At 44.4% G+C, this 17,234-nt stretch overlaps 1 protein-coding gene across 7 annotated transcripts; it reads left to right on the top strand.

Annotated features, from left to right (window-relative positions):
• Window positions 1-1,986: 1,986 nt before the first annotated feature.
• Window positions 1,987-15,910, top strand: Pigo (phosphatidylinositol glycan anchor biosynthesis class O). Of its 7 annotated transcripts, none has more exons than XM_026379848.2 (12): window positions 2,086-2,109; window positions 2,410-2,466; window positions 2,808-3,319; window positions 3,954-4,097; window positions 4,290-4,413; window positions 4,724-4,883; window positions 6,198-6,377; window positions 6,630-8,157; window positions 8,935-9,141; window positions 9,362-9,579; window positions 10,311-10,381; window positions 10,531-15,910. In XM_026379848.2, the coding sequence occupies exons 3-12, from the start codon at window positions 2,809-2,811 to the stop codon at window positions 10,658-10,660; spliced, it is 3,273 nt and encodes a 1,090-aa protein (XP_026235633.1). In that variant the 5' UTR covers window positions 2,086-2,109; window positions 2,410-2,466; window position 2,808; the 3' UTR covers window positions 10,661-15,910. The 7 variants fall into 7 exon arrangements, with proteins under 7 accessions (XP_026235642.1, XP_026235622.1, XP_026235650.1 ...); XM_026379828.2 differs by having other exon boundaries at window positions 2,087-2,109; window positions 2,805-3,319; XM_026379857.2 differs by lacking the exon at window positions 2,410-2,466 and having other exon boundaries at window positions 1,987-2,109.
• Window positions 15,911-17,234: the final 1,324 nt, after the last annotated feature.

The raw sequence follows: 17,234 nt of genomic DNA, 5'->3' as shown, positions 1-17,234 counted from the left end.
CACTGCCAAAGGCAAAAAAAGCAAAGTGGCAAGGAGGTTAGTGTGTAGACTTGTAAGGTCATGTACGGCTTTATTATGCACATGAGAAACCATGGACTGACGTTGTGCCTCAGTGGTAGAGACTTGCCTAGCATGGGTGAGGCCCTGGGTTCGATCCTCAGCACCACATAAAAAATAAATAAAATAAAGGTTAAATTTTTTTAAAAAAGAATGGGCTGGGGATGTGGCTCAAGCGGTAGCGTGCTCGCCTGGCATGCATGTGGCCCAGGTTCGATCCTCAGCACCACATACAAAAACAAAGATGTTGTGTCTGCCGAAAACTAAAAAATAAATATTAAAATCTCTTGTGCTCGCTCTCTCTCTCTTAAAAAAAAAAATTTCTGAGTTGCATATCAAGAGTTAAACATTAAAAAAAAAAAAAAAGAAAGGTTTTGTTTTGTTTTTTAGTACAAGGGATTGAACCTAGGGGCGCTTAACTACCGAGTAACATCCCAGCCCTTTTTTTATTTTATTTTGAGACAGGGTCTAAGTTGTTTATAGCCTTGAACTTGTGATCCTCTTGTGTATGCTTCCTGTCTACCTGGGATTGTAGGCCTGCACCTCCATACCTGCTGTTTGTTTTATTAGTTTCAATAAGATTTAATTCAAATATCATTTCCCACTTAAAATGTACATTTTTTTTTAAATGTTAGTATATTCACACTTGTGCAACAATTTTAGAACATTTTCTTCACCTTCCACATGCACACACGATATTCTATTGTATGAGTACACCATGTTTTGTTTATTTATCAGTAATGGACATTTGGGTTTCTACCTTTTAGCAATTATGGATAATGCTATTATGAATATATATGTACAAGTTTTTTGTTCAGACATGTTTCGTTTCTCTTGGATATATATATACACCCAGGAATGAAATTGCTGGGTTATATGATAACTGTTTAGCCTTTTGAGGAACTGATTATCTGTTTTCCAAAGGTGCTGCACCATTTTACAATCTCACCAGCCAAATATGAATATGAATTTCTCCACATCTTTGCCAATACTTACAGTTGTGTGTGTGTGGGCATGTGGGCTGGGTATTGAAGCTTGGGTATTGTGTGCTAAGCAAGTGCTCTACCCTGGAGCTACACCCTTAGCCTTGGCCTTTTGACTATATCCATCCTGGTGGATTTGAAGTGATATCTCCAGTATTTTTAAAAAATATTTTTTAGTTGTTGATGGACACAATAACTTTATTTTTGTTTATTTGGTGCTGAGGATTGAACCCAGGTCCCTATGTGTCCATGGCAAGTGCTCTACTACTGAGCTACAACCCCAGCCCTCCAGTATTTTCTTGATAGTCAATGTTTTTTTTTTTTTTTTTTTTTTAATTAGGGATTGAACCCAGGGCCTCTTGCATTCTAGGCAAGTGCTCTAACATTAAATTACATCCCCAGCCCAAGGTTAATGATGTTAAGCAACTATCTTTCCATGTGTTATCTTTTAGAGGAATATCTATTCAGATCTTTTGCTCGTTTTTAGACTGGATTATTTGCTTTTTTATTAATTTATTGTAAGATTCAGTAAGAGAGCAGGAATGATGAAACCTATCAGTTGGAGTCAACTGAAAAAAAGGGAAAAATGTAAAATTTATTCGTATTTTACATAGCTAATGCACAGTGATCACAATGAGTTGTAGAATTAGAGTTAGATAAGTTTTATTCCTGGGCCTGGAGATGTGGCTCAGCGGTAGTGCGCTCGCCTGGCATGCGTGCGGCCCAGGTTCGATCCTCAGCACCACATACAAACAAAGATGTTGTGTCTGCCGATAACTAAAAAATAAAATATTAAAATTAAAAAAAAAAAAAAGATAAGTTTTATTCCAGTAGCCAAGCTCTTAGTCATAACGAAGAATGGACAGTGGCTCCCTGAACTCTTCTAGCTTAGTCCCTTGCTTGCCCCATTCTCAATTACTAAAACTCTTGAAAGCCCTACCATCCTTGCCGAACTTTCACCCAGGCGCCGGCAGGTGGCGATGAGGCTCTCCGTGGGCCGCTCTGTCTGACGCGTGCACCTCTGTGCGGGCCACAGACGCTGCAGCTGTACTTCCGGGCGCTGATGCAGGTGAGCCAGGGTCTCTCGAAAACCTCAATGCCGTCAACCCAAAGTAAGGGAGCCCCCACTCCTGCCCCAGCTCGCTGTCACGGCTGCCCAATACCAGGGCCAGAGTGCCCAGGGGGAGGCCGGGTAGCCATCAGAGGAGGCAGAGCCGCGTGGACGTCTGGGTCCCGGCGAGGCCCAATGGGATTTAGACCGGTGCCTCTGCCCTGCTACGCAGAAGAGGTCTTGCTTTGGGTCCTCTTGGCTATCCAGACGGCCGGGAAGCGGAGTGTGACTTCTCCTCGTTTCCTCCGTCCCCGCCAGGCGGCGCCATCGCGTGAGCCCCGGTTCCCCTGGGTCAGGAGCGGACCGCCACTGGGAGTAAGTTCTCCTCGTGGACTCTGATATTTCAACATTAGGATTTCCTGGTTGTATGCAAATTCCTTATGAGCTACCAGCAAAGATCCTGAGTAGATATAGGGTGGACTCTGGAAATAGTATTTTTAACAGTGGCTCCAGGTTGCTGCTCATAGCTTAGAGACCTCTTCTCAGAAATACTGGCATAACTTGTGGAGGGGAACATTGTAATGGGTTGTTTATGGGGCTGTTTTTGTCCAGGACTGCTTCTAAGAGTAAGGGGTACTAGCTGGGCATTGTATCGAGAGACCAGTATATCCCAACCTCACCCCACAATAATGAATTCCCTTTCCTGTCCCTAGCAGGATGCAGAAGATCTCCGTGTTGCTCTTCCTGGCCTGGGTCTGCTTCCTCTTCTATGCTGGCATTGCCCTCTTCACCAGTGGCTTCCTTCTCACCCGTTTGGAGCTCACTAACCATAGCAGCTGCCAAGAGCCCCCAGGTCCTGGGTTCCTGCCTTGGGGAAATCAAGGGAAGCCTGGGGCCTGCTGGATGGCTTCCCGGTTCTCCCGGGTTGTGTTGGTGCTGATAGATGCCCTGCGATTTGACTTTGCCCAGCCCCAGTACTCACAAGTGCCTGGGGAGCCTCCTGTCTCACTGCCCTTCCTGGGCAAACTACGCTCCTTGCAAAGGATCCTGGAGATTCAGCCCCACCATGCCCGACTCTATCGATCGCAGGTTGATCCTCCTACGACCACCATGCAGCGCCTCAAGGCCCTCACCACCGGCTCATTACCTACTTTTATTGATGCTGGCAATAACTTTGCCAGCCATGCCATATTGGAAGACAATCTTATTAAACAACTCACCAATGCAGGTTAGTATGGGCTCCTTTGGAAGCCAAGAATACTTTGGCAGATATCTTATTTAGAAGTTCTGGAGCCAGAACTTTGGGTGCCCAGCTGCCCACTTGGTTGTGGCCTAGGGGTCTAGGAAGGGGGAGAATGACATTGGGACCTTGTGTGTAGAAAGCTCAGTTTGGGGGACAAAGGACTTTGTCTTTGGTGAAAGTTTAAATCTATGTGGAATGTTGATTTTGATCTTGGGGAACTCTCAGTAAAGGGGCAAGGGAGAAATGAAGAGAAGATGAATCTTGACTCACAAGTGTGAAGAAGAGTATAGGCAGATCCAGTCCCTGTTCACTCACTGACTTGGAAAAAGCAGAATACACCCGGGAAAAACAGGTCAGCAGAGATACCCAGGTGCTGAAAATTAGCACATCATTTTGGAGGAATGGGAGTGACAAGTCTAGGTGAAGTATGGTCATCAGGGAAAATTTCCTGATGGGAATTTTGGGCCCTGAAAGATAAGGATTGCTGGATAGAATAGCTGTGCCTTAAGATACATGGTTGGGATTTCTAATGGGTCTTAAAGGGTCTCCTCTTCTGTTTCTCCCCTGCCCTGACTCCTAGTCAGCTTCTGACCACCCTCCCCTCCACATGTCCCTGCAGGAAGGCGTGTAGTCTTCATGGGAGATGATACCTGGAAAGATCTTTTCCCTGGAGCTTTTTCAAAAGCTTTCTTCTTCTCTTCCTTCAATGTCAGAGACCTACACACAGTGGACAATGGCATCCTGGAACACCTGTATCCCACCAGTGAGCAATGGGCCAGAACACTTAGTCCCTAAGACTGGGAACTGGGGACAGCTGCTTTAGTCTACAGATTCTGAACCTCCCATGGGTAAAATGGCCTGGGTGTTTGTTCCCAGACATAGAGGAGTGTTAAAGCCTTGCTGGGGTTGAGGAGCGGGCCTTGGTACCCTGTGCTCAGTGTTCTCCCCTTCACAGTGGACAGTGGTGAATGGGACGTGCTGATTGCTCACTTCCTGGGTGTGGATCATTGTGGCCACAAGCATGGCCCTCACCACCCTGAAATGGCCAAGAAACTTAGCCAGATGGACCAGGTGATCCAGTGAGTGTGGGGTAATGACTGGGGGAGTGGGTTTGTGCCTGAGAATCTCAGAATGTACGGTTCCAGGAGAAAAAGTCCTTATTTGGAGCCTCTTTCCTGGCTGATCTCTTTATTTTCCAGGTCTTTTTCTAAAGTGAGGGGTCTCATTCATCTTGAATAATTCAATGGGTGGATTTGGACAATAGATTGAAGAGGTGTCTCTTTGCCAAATGTCTAGATCCTACTTATGAAAGTCATAGCTTGGGGTGAATGGGTCCTTGAGAAAGATCTTGATCCATCTCTATCCCCTGACACATTTCTTGGTTCACAGGGGACTTGTGGACCGTTTGGAGAATGACACACTGCTGGTGGTGGCTGGGGACCACGGGATGACCATGAATGGAGACCATGGAGGGGACAGTGAGCTGGAAGTCTCAGCTGCACTCTTTCTATACAGCCCCACAGCCCTGTTTCCCAGCACCCCACCAGAGGTGAGGCCTGGACTGTGCCTTTTCTGGTTTACCAGTATTCATTCCTTACCATAATCTCAGTATTTTTATTTATTTATTTATTTTGGTACTAGGGATTGAACCCAGGGGTGCTCAACCACTGAGCCATATTCCTCAGCCCTTTTTGTATTTTATTTAGAGACAGGGTCTCACTGAGTTGCTTAAGGCCTTGTAAGTTGCTGAGGCTGGTGTTGAACTCGTTATCCTCCTGCCTCAGCCTCCTGAGCCATAGGGATTACAGGTATGCGCCACCATGCCCAGCATGATCACAGTATTCTTTTTATTTATTTTTTATTTAGTACTGGGGATTGAACTCCGCGGCACTTGACTACTGAGCCACATCCCCAGCCCTATTTTGTATTTTATTTATTTATTTATTTTATTTTATTATTTTTTTTTTAGGGTTCTCTCTTAGAACTTCCAAGTTCTCCCAGACTTTTTTTAAAATTTTTAAAAATTTTTTTTTTTAGAAAGAGTGTGTGTGTGTGTGTGTGAGAGAGAGAGAGAGAGGAGAGAGAGAGAGAGAGAATTTTTAATATTTATTTATTTATTTAGGTTTTTGGCGGACACAACATCTTTGTTGGTATGTGGTGCTGAGGATCGAACCCGGGCCGTGCATGCCAGGCGAGCACGCTACCGCTTGAGCCACATCCCCAGCCCCTTTTGTATTTTATTTAGAGACAGGTTCTCATTGAGTTGCAGCACCTCGTTTCTTTTTTGTTGAGGCTGGCTGGCTTTTAACTCACTATCCTCCTGCCTCATGCTCCTGAGCTGCTGGGATTATAGGCGTGTGACACCGTGCCCAGCCCTATGATCACAGTATTTTTTTTTTAACTAATTTTTTTTTTTACATTTATTTTTTAGTTGTAGTTGGACACAATACCTTTATTTTGTATGCTTATTTTTATGTGGTGCTGAGAATGAAACTCAGGGCCTCACATATGTTAGGTGAGCTCGCTGCCGCTGAGCCACAACCCCAGCTCTGATCACAGTACTCTTATAGGTCACTTTATTTTAGGCTCCCAAATCCATGATCCTGGGATCACCAACCCATGGCTCCACTTATTTCTTTCATCCCAAACACTCAGCTTTCTTTAAATAAATAAATAAATAAATGGGAGGGGGAGAGTTGTAGATGGACACATACTTTTATTTTGTTTATTTATTTTTATGTGGTGCTGAGGATCAAACCCAGTGCTTCACACGTGCAAGGCAAGCACTCTACTGCTGAGCCCCAGCCCAGCCCCTTACTTCAGCTTTCTGATGAACTCATTAACCCCTGTCCTTTTCCTCTAGGAGCCAGAAGTGATTCCTCAAGTCAGCCTTGTGCCCACACTGGCCCTGCTACTAGGCCTGCCCATACCATTTGGAAACATTGGGGAGGTGATAGCTGAGCTGTTCTCAGCGGGCAAGGACTCCCAGCCCCACCTCTCTGCTCTAGCCCAAGCCTCAGCTCTCCATCTCAATGCCCAGCAGGTGGGTAAGAGGGCTGGGCTTCTGAGTGATAAAATTAGGGTAGGCATAAGAGAAGCATAATGGCTACTACATTGTCCTTTGTTTAGTCTTCCCACCTTCATAGCGTGTCCCCTTCCCATTATTCCTTCCTTCTATGCTAAACAGAGTTTGGGTCCCTGATTCCAAGTGCCCCCTTTTGTAATACTTATCCTTGCCTCTGCCCCAAATTATATTTCTGACCTGTTGCCCTTGGTCTCTGACCTTTTCTGTTAGGTATCCCGATTTCTTCATACCTACTCAGCTGCAACTCAGGACCTCCAAGTTAAGGAGCTTCATCAGCTACAGAATCTCTTCTCCAAGGCCTCTGCTGACTACCAGTGGCTTCTTCAGAACTCCCAAGGGGCTGAGGCTGCATTGCAGACTGTGATTGCTGAGCTGCAGCAATTCCTGCGGGGAGCTCGGGCTATATGCATTGAGTCTTGGGCCCGTTTCTCTCTGGTCCGCATGGCAGGGGGTGCTGCTCTCTTGGCTGCTGCCTGCTTTCTCTGTCTGCTCGCATCCCAGTGGGCAACATCCCCAAGCTTCCACTTTCGCCCTCTGCTGCTTATACCTGGGGCCTGGGGCCTGGGTGGAGCCATACTATATGCAGGACTCCTGGCAACTACTGGGCTGAAGCTGGATCCAGTGGTTCTGGGGACCATGGCTGCAACAAGCTCACTTCTCCCTTTTCTGTGGAAAGCTTGGGCTGGCTGGGGGTCTAAGAGGCCCATAGCAACTCTGCTTCCCATCCCTGGGCCTGTCCTTTTACTCCTGCTCATTCGCTTGGCTGCCTTCTTCTCTGATAGTTTTGTTGTAGCTGAGGCCAGGGCTACCCCCTTCCTTTTGGGCTCACTCATTTTGCTCCTGGTTGCCCAGCTTCACTGGGAGGGTCAGCTGCTGCCGCCTAAACTGCTCACAATACCCCGCCTTGGCTCTTCTTCCCCAACAGGCCCCCCACGGCACAGTGGTGCATATGCCCTGAAGCTTGGAGTTGGGTTGCTTTTATGTACAAGGCTAGCTGGGCTTTTTCATCGCTGCCCTGAAGAGACACCTGCTTGCCACTCCTCTCCCTGGCTGAGTCCTCTGGCATCCATGGTGGGAGGTCGAGCCAAAAATTTGTGGTACGGAGCTTGTGTTGGGGCACTGGTGACCCTATTAGTTGCTGTGCGACTATGGCTTGGCCGCTATGGTAATCTCAAGAGCCCTGAGCCCCCTGTGCTCTTTGTGCGCTGGGGGCTGCCTGTAATGGCACTGGGCACTGCTGCCTACTGGGCATTGGCATCGGGGGCCGATGAAGCACCCCCGCGTCTACGAGCCCTGGTTGCTGGGGCATCAGTTGTGCTTCCTCGGGCAGTGGTGGCGCTGGCTGCTTCAGGACTCATGCTGCTTCTCTGGAGGCCTGTGACAGTGCTGGTAAAGGCTGGGGCAAGTGCCCCAAGGACCAGGATTGTCCTCACTCCCTTCTCGGGGCCCCCTACTTCTCAAGCTGACTTGGATTATGTGGTCCCTCAAATTTACCGACACATGCAGGAGGAGTTCCGGGGCCGGCTAGAGAGGACCAAATCTCAGGGTCCCTTGACTGTGGCCGCCTATCAGTTGGGGAGCATCTACTCAGCTGCTATGGTCACGGCCCTCACCTTTTTGGCCTTTCCACTTCTGCTATTGCATGCAGAGCGCATCAGCCTTGTGTTCCTGCTTCTGTTTCTGCAGAGCTTCCTTCTCCTGCATCTGCTTGCTGCTGGGATACCCATCACCACCTCTGGTAAATATATATCTCAGCCCTGATTCATCTAAGATAGTAATGATATGAGTCCAGCCCCTCTTGTTTTCAAGGAGGTGTTGTTCCTTATGTTCCTCACCTTGACATAGGGTCTCATGCCCCACACAATTGGGAAAGTCTTACTAATGTCCTTTCTCTTACCTGCTGTAGCCAAGCTGATCCCTCCCATTGGCTTTAATGAGTTCCTGGAGGTGGGGGTAGGAGGAGTGATAGGTAAGGAGTCCTCCAGGACTCATGGAAATGCTGCATCCTTATGAACACATTTCCTTATTCTCCAGTGATAGAAGTGGCAAATTATGAATACATTATGATAGTGAGCTGTGTATATGTGAGACAAAGAAATAGACTGAATTTAGTGGGATTCAGATTAGGATGCCTGGAGTTTGTGCAACAGAGGGAATTAGAATAATGAGAGTGTCCAGGCATGGTGACTCACTCCTGTAATCCCAGTGACTCAAAATGCTAAAGCAGGAAGATTGCAAGTTTGAGGCAAGCCTTGGCAACTTAGTGAGATCCTATCTCAAAATTTAAAAAAAAAAAAAAAAAGACTGGGGATATAGCTCAGTGATGGAGTACCTCTGGGTTCAATCTCCAGTGCCAAAGAAAAGAATAATGAGAGTGTTGTCTTATAGAGAGGTTGGGGTGGTGGGCATATGTGTATGAAAATTACCACTGAATTAGCTGCTGTATATGATGGTGGGGTGGTAGGCTCTGGATTAGGGGATGAGATGTAATAAAGAGGTATACTTTTTCCTCCAGGTCCTTTTACTGTGCCATGGCAGGCAGTGTCAGCATGGGCCCTCATGGCCACACAGACCTTCTACTCTACAGGCCACCAGCCTGTCTTTCCAGCCATCCATTGGCATGCAGCTTTTGTGGGATTCCCAGAAGGTCATGGCTCCTCTACTTGGCTGCCTGCTTTGCTAGTAGGAGCCAACACCTTTGCCTCCCACCTCCTCTTTTCAGGTACCTCCTTGCTTCCTCTCCCTTACTTTCATCGTTTTCTCTGGCTTTGTGGAAAAAAAGGAAAATCCTGAATTTAGAAAGAAGATGTGGTTTCGTTAGATCCTTGGCATCTCTTGGCCTAGGCTAATTGGAGTCTGAGCCAACTAGGGTGGTTGGGGACTAGGGTGGACCAATCTCAATGTCTTCCATTGATGTCAGCCCTGCCCTTTCCTTGAGGCAGTAGGTTGCCCACTACTTCTGTTGTGGCCTTTCCTATGTGAGAGTCAAGGGCCAAGGAAGAGGCGGCAACCCCCAGGGAGTGAAGCTGAGGCCAGAGTCAGGCCTGAGGAGGAGGTGGAGGAGCCACTGATGGAGATGAGGCTCCGGGATGCACCTCACCACTTCAATGCAGCACTTCTGCAGCTGGGCCTCAAGTACCTCTTTGTCCTTGGTGTTCAGGTACGTATAGAGAAATCAAGGAGCTAGTAATCTTTTCTCATGCGTGTGTTTCACATTCTTTCTATAAAAAATCCTGGGAAAGCAGGGTACAGTGGTTCATGCGTATAATCCCAGCTACTCAGGAGGGAGAGGCAGAAGGATCCCAACTTTGAGTCTAGCTTGGGCAACATAATGAGACTCTGTCTCAAAAACAAACAGAAAAACCTTGGGAATGTCTCAACTGAAGTGTAGATAAATGTTGCCTAAGCCTGGTGACCTCAAATGACAATTTTGAGACTTAAACCTGAGTTTCTTTATCTAGTCCTGGATCATTTCCTCTACAACCTAGATCTGCACCTTGCTAGTTGCATTTGGGAATTATGGACATACTGGAAAGACTTGAGTAATGGCCAGGATTCTTAGACTATGATCGTGGAGCCTCCTCCTTCTCTCTGGATGCAGAAGATGTACTGACATCTTCCTCTACCCTGGAAGTCAAAACCTAATTGTTAGCATCAAAGATGGATGGTGACTTGCCCAAAGTCACTGAGTTAGTAGTTGGGCCAGGGCAAGAATTAGGTTTCTTAGCTCATGTCCCAGGGTTTTTTTTTTTGTTGTTGTTTTTTTCCCCAGAAACACATGCTGCTTTCCTTTTTCTTTCATTTTTTTCACAGTGGCCTATAGCAGTTTTCCCTTTGTGTTGCTTCTTCCTCCCTTTCCCAAGTAACTGGGACTCTCCTCTCTCTCCTTAGATTCTGGCTTGTACCTTGGCTGCCTCCATCCTCCGCAGGCATCTCATGGTCTGGAAGGTGTTTGCCCCCAAGTGAGTGGATTTACTTAAAAGGGAAGATGGTGGGTGGGAGAAATTTAGAGTAAATTAAGAACATCCAGGATGAACAAGGTTTTGCCTCTGTAGGGAAAAAGCACTAAACCTACTCTTCGTCTCCTGAGGCACTCCACCTTTCTTTGCAGGTTCATTTTTGAGGCCATAGGCTTCATCGTGAGCAGCGTGGGACTTCTCCTGGGCATAGCATTGGTGATGCGAGTGGATGGTGCTGTGAGCTCCTGGTTCAGAAAACTAGTTCTGGCTCAGCAGAGGTAGCCTAGGCTATGGATGCTTATATCTGACTACAGAGAGAACTGGAGAATAATATAGCTTGGCCTGTACAGGTGCTAGCTAAACTACAAGAGAGGCTCAGCTACATCTCTTTCCACCATGCAGCCAGGCACTGCTGGCTCTGGGACTTCATTATTTTAGAATTCAAAATCACAGTGGAGTCTGATCCCTAACTCCTGATTTGGTTGCATCTGATGGATAAGGGTGTTAGCTATGGTGGGTCTCCAAGTGGAATAAAAAAATGTAAATATGTTTGTCTGAGATGTGGGGGAGTCCCCACTGTCATACATGTGTTGAAGGGAGGGTCAGTCTCCTCTCTCAGGCAGATTGGATCAGTCATCTTAGACATGCTTGGCTATACCTGAGAACCTTTGGCAAGAGGTTGGAGTTGTCTGAATTTACTGCCCCCACTTTTTCCTAAATCAGTCCTGTTATCCCACCTATGATTTTCCTTTGCTATTCAGTCAACACATTTTTTGAGTTCTTACACTTTGGCTGATTGCAGAGAAGACTGAGAAGATAAACCCAGGTATCATAGAGTACACAGAATTTCACTGAAGCCCCAAATCATCTTCCCTAATGTGTCCTTTCACTCTAAGACACTTTGCTCTTCACTTCTGTGGAAGCCTCCCTAGTTTCCCAACCTGTGCTGCCTATTTATTTATTTATGATACTGGGGATTGAACCCAGGGCTGCTTTACCACTGTGCCACATCCCTAGCCTTTTTTATTTTTTATTTTGAGACACCCTCTCTGAGTTGCTATGACTGGCCTTGAATTTGCAATCCTCCTTGTTAACCTCCCCAGTTGCTAAGATTACATGCATGTGCCACTGTTCTTGGCTCTTTTTATCAGATCCACTTGCCCATCTTTTTACTTTGGGGGGTGTTGGGAGATGATAATGGAAATTGAACCTAGGACCTGGCATGTGCTAGATAAGCACTCAACCACTGACTACATCTCTAACCCTTTTTTTATTTTTAGACAGTGCTGAGGCTGGCCTCAAACTTGTGATTCTCTTGCTTCCTCCAGAGTACAGACCTTCTTGCCCATCTTGTAGAACATTCCACCTCGTCTCATTGATTATTCCTGGACTTGAAGCCAAATTGTATTTATTAATTTATTCATTTTTACAGCCTCAGAACCATAGGAATCCTAGTGCTTCTCTTGTATTTCTCCTGTGTCCTCTGTCCATTCCACCCTCATTCTCAGGTGTCACATTTGAAGTGCTGGCATGAAATCCTCTGGAGATATCCATCAAAAGAGTTTGGCCAGGCACAAATACCTGTAATTCCAGCGGCTTGAGAGGCTGAGGCAGGAGGATTGTGAGTTCAAAGCCAGCCCCAGCAAAAGCAAGGCACTAAGCAACTCAGTGAGACCCTGTCTCTAAATAAAATACAAAATAGGGCTGGGAATGTGGCTCAGTGGCCATGTGCCCCTGAGTTCAATCCCAAGTACTGGGGGGAAAAAAAAAGTTTGGAAGCCAGGTAGGTGTGGTGACATATGCCTTTAATCCTAGTGATTGAGGATGCTGGAAATGAGGATTGTAAGTTCAAGGCCAGCCTCAGCAATTTAATGAGACCCTGTCTCAAAAAGGGCTGGGAATGTAGCTAAGTGGTTATACCCCCTGGGTTCACTCCTCAGTACCACAAAAGTAAATCTAAAATAAATAAAGAGGATTATTTATCTTTTAAAAAAAGTTGAAAAGAACCTCTGGGGAGAAGGATTAGGGCCAAGGTTAGGTTGGAGGTTTGAACATGTCCAAGTCATGAGAAGTTGGGATTGCTGAAAGAAGAGACGATCTTGGGGCTGGGGTTGTGGCTCAGTGGTAGAGTGCTTGCCTTGCACATGCAAGGCGCTGAGTTTGATCCTCGGTACCACATAAAAGTAAATAAATAAAATAAAGCTATTGTTTAAAAGGAAAAGAAGAAATGATCTTTAAAAAATGGGAGAACACTTACCTTTAGTTGGCATGAGGAAGAAAAGGTAAGGAGCATTGGTTGTGAGGAAGAAATATACTGCTGTGGTAGGTAGCTAAGGGAAGAGTTCAAAGTATTAATGGCTAACAGACTAGGGTACAGAGGTCAAATGCAAAGATGAAAAGTATGTATTCTGTGAGGCAATTAAAGGATAGATCCTTGGTTACCCTGGGTTATAAATAGGTTTAATAATGTAGGATGGAGAGGGGCTAGGGTTGTGGCTCAGTGGTAGAGCGCTAGTATGTGTGAGGCACTGGGTTCAATTCTCAGCACTGCATATAAATAAATAAAATAAAGGTCCCTTGACAACTAAAAAATATTAAAAACAAATAATGCAAGATGGATAAGTTATGGCCCCAGCTAGCCTATAAAAGAAATAAGGGGAAAAAGAAAAGAAAACCCTCCCCCAACCTGGTGGCAACTTCTGAGGTAGTTTGGTGGAACAATTCCTTTGTGAGAAAGGAAAACACCCTTTCCATCTCTAGTACCTAGGGAAGTACCTTTAGTACTTTAGTTCTTTAGTACTCTAGTACCTAGGGCAGTATCTCTAGTATCTTTGTCTGTACCTTCACCTCCCCGCAAATTGTATTTTATTATTTATTTATTTTGCAGAGCCTTCCTTACCTACAGCCTAAGGATAATCTAATCTATCAACCACTGTCTAATCACTTTCTCCTGATAAATCTTTAAGATTCTTTTAGAGAAAGATGTGTTAGAAAATTGATTACCATTAAATATACTACTGGAAGTTCTTTCTTGCCAAGCTTGATGGCACATGCCTTTAATGCCAGCTACTTGGGAACCTGAGGCTAGAGGAACCCACATTTGAGGACAAACTGGGAGACTGAGCAAGACCCTGTCTCAAAATAAAAAATAAAAAGGGATAGGGGTGTAGTTCAATGGTAGAGCGTCCTTGGGTTCAATCTCCAGTACAGCAAAAAGAAAATGAGAAGAAGAAGAAAGAAATGAGATCATATAATCTGTGGTCTTTTGTGATTGACCTCTTCATCATGTTTCCAAGGTTTATATATCAGTATATGTTGGTTTTTTTCTCTTCTTTTTTGGTACCATGGATTGAATCTGAGGCACATCCCTAGCCTTTATTATTATTATTATTTTTAAAATATTCTTTTTTAGTTATAGATGAACACAATGCCTTTATATTATTTTTATGTGGTGCTGAGGATCGAACCCAGTGCCTCATACATGCTAGGCAGACACTCTACCACTGAGCTACAACCCCAACCCTTATTTTTTATTTTGAGACAGGGTCTCACTAAGTTGCTTAGGGCCTTACTAAGTTGCTAAGGCTGGCTTTGAACTTGGCCTCAGCTTCTCGATTCTTTTTCTTTTTAAGTTCAGATAAAATCCAACGTTTTAACCTTTTGTTTGGCAGGGGGTTTCTGGGGATTGAACCCAGGTGCACCTTACCACTGAGTTACATCCCCTGCCATTTTTATTTTTTGAGTCAGGGTCTCACTAAGTTGCTTAAGTCCTTGCTGAATTGCTGAGGCTGGCTTGGAACTTCCGATCTTCCTGCCTCAGCCTCCAGAGTTCCTGGGATTACAAGCAGTGTTACCAAGCCTACCATATTTTAGCCATTTTAAAAAGTACATTCATAATGTGCAATCATCAACACTATCAATTCTAGAATTTTCATTACCCTAAAAAGAAACCCTGTACCCATTAAACAATCACTTTCCTTCTTATCCCCAAATCCCTGGCCTCAGGAATCTGCTTTATGTTTCATATTTACCTATTATGGATATTTTGTATAAATGGGATCATTCAGTATGTGCCCTTTTCTGTCTGACTTCTTTGCTCCTCCTCCTACTTCTTTCTCCTCTTTTTTTTTTTGTTGTTGTTGTTGTACTGGAGATTGAACCTGAAGACACTTTACCATTACCCTTTTTAAATTTTTTTTATTTTGAGACAGCTTCTCACTTAGTTGCTTAGGGCTGGCTAAGTTGCTGAGGCTGGCCTCGAACTGAACTTGTGACTCTTCTCCCTCAGCCTCCTGAGTTGCTGGGATTATAGGCCTGCACCACCACATTTTGAGGTCTGTCTTTCATTTGGCTTAATATTTTCAAAGTTCATCCACATGGCATTATATATTGGTACTTCATTCCTTTTCATAGCCAAGTAATTCAATTGCATGGATAGACCACATTTTACTTCTTCATATGTTGATGAACATTTGGATTTTCACCTTTAGTTATTGTAAATAAGGCTGCTATGAACATTCATGTATAAGGTTTTTGTTTTCTGTTTTATGTACCTGGGTCACTCAACCACTGAGCCACATCCCTATCCTTTTTTATTTTTATTTTGAGACAAAAGTCTCACTGAGTTACTTAGGGCTTCACTAAATTGCTGAGGCTGACTTTGAACTAGTGATCCTCCTGCCTTGGTCTCCTAAACTGATGGAATTACAGGTGTGTGCCTGTAAACATGCCTGGCTCCCTTTTTGTTTTTTTTTTTTTTTTTTTTTTGGTACTGGGGATTGAACTCAGGGGCACTCAACCACTGAGCCACATCCCCAGCCATATTTTATATTTTATTTAGATACAAGGTCTCACTGAGTTGCTTAGTGCCTTACTTTTGCTAGGCTAGCTTTGATCTCTTGATCCTCCTGCCTCAGCCTCTGAGATTAAAGGTGTGTGCTACCACCCCTGGATTCATGTATGTTTTTGTTTGGGCATATGTTTCAATTTCTCTTGAGTATATATCCAATGGTATATTGTAGAAATACTGGGCCATTTGGTAATTCTGATCTTTTAAAGAACTGCCATTCTGTTTTCCAAAGTTGCTATACCATTTTATATTCCTTCCAGCAGTGTGTATGAGTTCTGATTTCTCCACAGTGATGTCAACACTTGTTATTATCTATTTTTGATCCAATCATTTTACTGTGTGTGAAATAATATTGTGTTTTGGGTTTGCATTTCTTTGAAGGTCTGTGATGTTGAACATCTTTCCTTGTACTCATTGGAGAATTATCCATTCAGATTCTTTGCCTATTTTTAAATTGGGTTATTTGTCTTTTTTAAATTATTGTATTGTAAGCATTCTCTATATATTTTAGATACCAGTTCTTTGCCAGATCTCTGTGATTTGCAAATATTTTCTCCATTCTATGGGTTGTTGTAAAAGTCAGGAAAAAACAAAATACTGACTTCCCCTTTTCTCTAACCACAACCAACACAGAAGACTTTTGTGACTTCACAAAGCATGGGTATTTCTTCCTTCCAACAAGCAAGCACTTCTGCAGTGGACACCAGATGAGAAGCCTCTACTTCAATTCAGTTCTGACACTATCAATAAGGAAATAAGATTAGTTCCCTCAGAATGAAGATTCAGTTCCCAATACTTCTTCCACTTCCCTCACCACTTCAAAAGTAAATTGCAAGCCCCAGGTTGTTTCACCTGTGCTTCTGATTGAAAAAAATTGGGATTTTTCTCAGTATAGGTTGGGTTTCTACAACCCCTCCTGGGTTGATTAATTTGCTTGAGAGGCTCACAAAACTCAAGGAAACATTTACTTATGTTTATCAGTGGTGTCGACTTTTTGTCCTATTTTGTACCTGAGGGAAAAAAAAAGGAAAGATTTATTTTGGGTCATGGTTTCAGTTCATGGTCAACTTGCTTCATTCTTATGGGCCTGAGTATGTAGAGAGACTGTGGTGGAGAAGCAATGCCCACCTCATGGGGGCCTGAAAGCAGAGAGTGGGGAGAGAGTAGAGTGGAGAGAGAGAGAGGGGTGAGGTGCAGGGACAAAAGATAGCCACCAAGGGCATGTCCCCAAAGTGTCCTACTCCTTTCAATTAGGTCCTCCCTCCTATAGTTTTCACTACCTATCATTAATCCATTCACTTGTGAGTATCAGTAAATTAGCCTATTTATTTATTTATTTATTTATTTTTAGTTGTAGATGGACACAATATCTTTATTTTTATTTATTTGTTTTTAAGTGGTGCTGGGGATTGAACCCAGGGCCTCAAATGTTCGAGGCAAGCGGTCTACCACTGAGCCACAGCTCCAGCCCCTTAACCAATTTTTTAAAAAATATTTTTTTAGTTGTAGGTGGACACAATACCCTTTTTTTAAAAAAATATTTTTAGGTGTAATTGGACACAATGCCTTTATTTTATTTATTTATATGTGGTGTTGAGAATTGGATCGACCTCACACATGCTAGGCAAGCATTCTACCACTGAGCCACAATCGCAGCCCAGATTAATCTATTGATGAGTTTATGGCCCTCCTGATCCAATCACTTCCTAAAGTGCGTGTCTGCAACCCCCCCCCCCCAACATTGCTGTATTAGGGACCAAACCTTCAACACATGAACCTTTAAAAGCTATTGTGGATCCAAACCATAACACCAGTTTATTATTAAGGATATAGAAGAAGATGTACATACGGTGGGAAAGGGTGCAAAGCTCCAACCTCCTATCTAGATATACTACCTCCAGGAACCACCATATGTTCAGATATAAGGAAGTTTTCCAGCCTGACCTTTTTGGTGTTTATTGCATAGGCATTATTGCTAATAGACTGGATGGGGAAGCCCAGCAAGGT

The sequence above is a fragment of the Urocitellus parryii genome, chromosome 4 (genome assembly GCF_045843805.1).
Source record: "Urocitellus parryii isolate mUroPar1 chromosome 4, mUroPar1.hap1, whole genome shotgun sequence".
In the NCBI taxonomy this organism is placed as follows: Eukaryota; Metazoa; Chordata; class Mammalia; order Rodentia; family Sciuridae; genus Urocitellus; species Urocitellus parryii.
Note: the sequence above shows the minus strand (reverse complement) of the source record. Positions and strands in the feature narration are given on the sequence as shown.

Bases quoted from the DNA above. Each gene is read 5' to 3' on its own strand.
- Pigo (XM_026379857.2), top strand. From the start codon at position 2,809: ATGCAGAAGATCTCCGTGTTGCTCTTCCTGGCCTGGGTCTGCTTCCTC. The intron at 3,320-3,953 runs GTTAGTATGGGC...ATGTCCCTGCAG, and splicing joins TAAACAACTCACCAATGCAG to GAAGGCGTGTAGTCTTCATG. The intron at 9,142-9,361 runs GTACCTCCTTGC...TCCTTGAGGCAG, and splicing joins CTCCCACCTCCTCTTTTCAG to TAGGTTGCCCACTACTTCTG.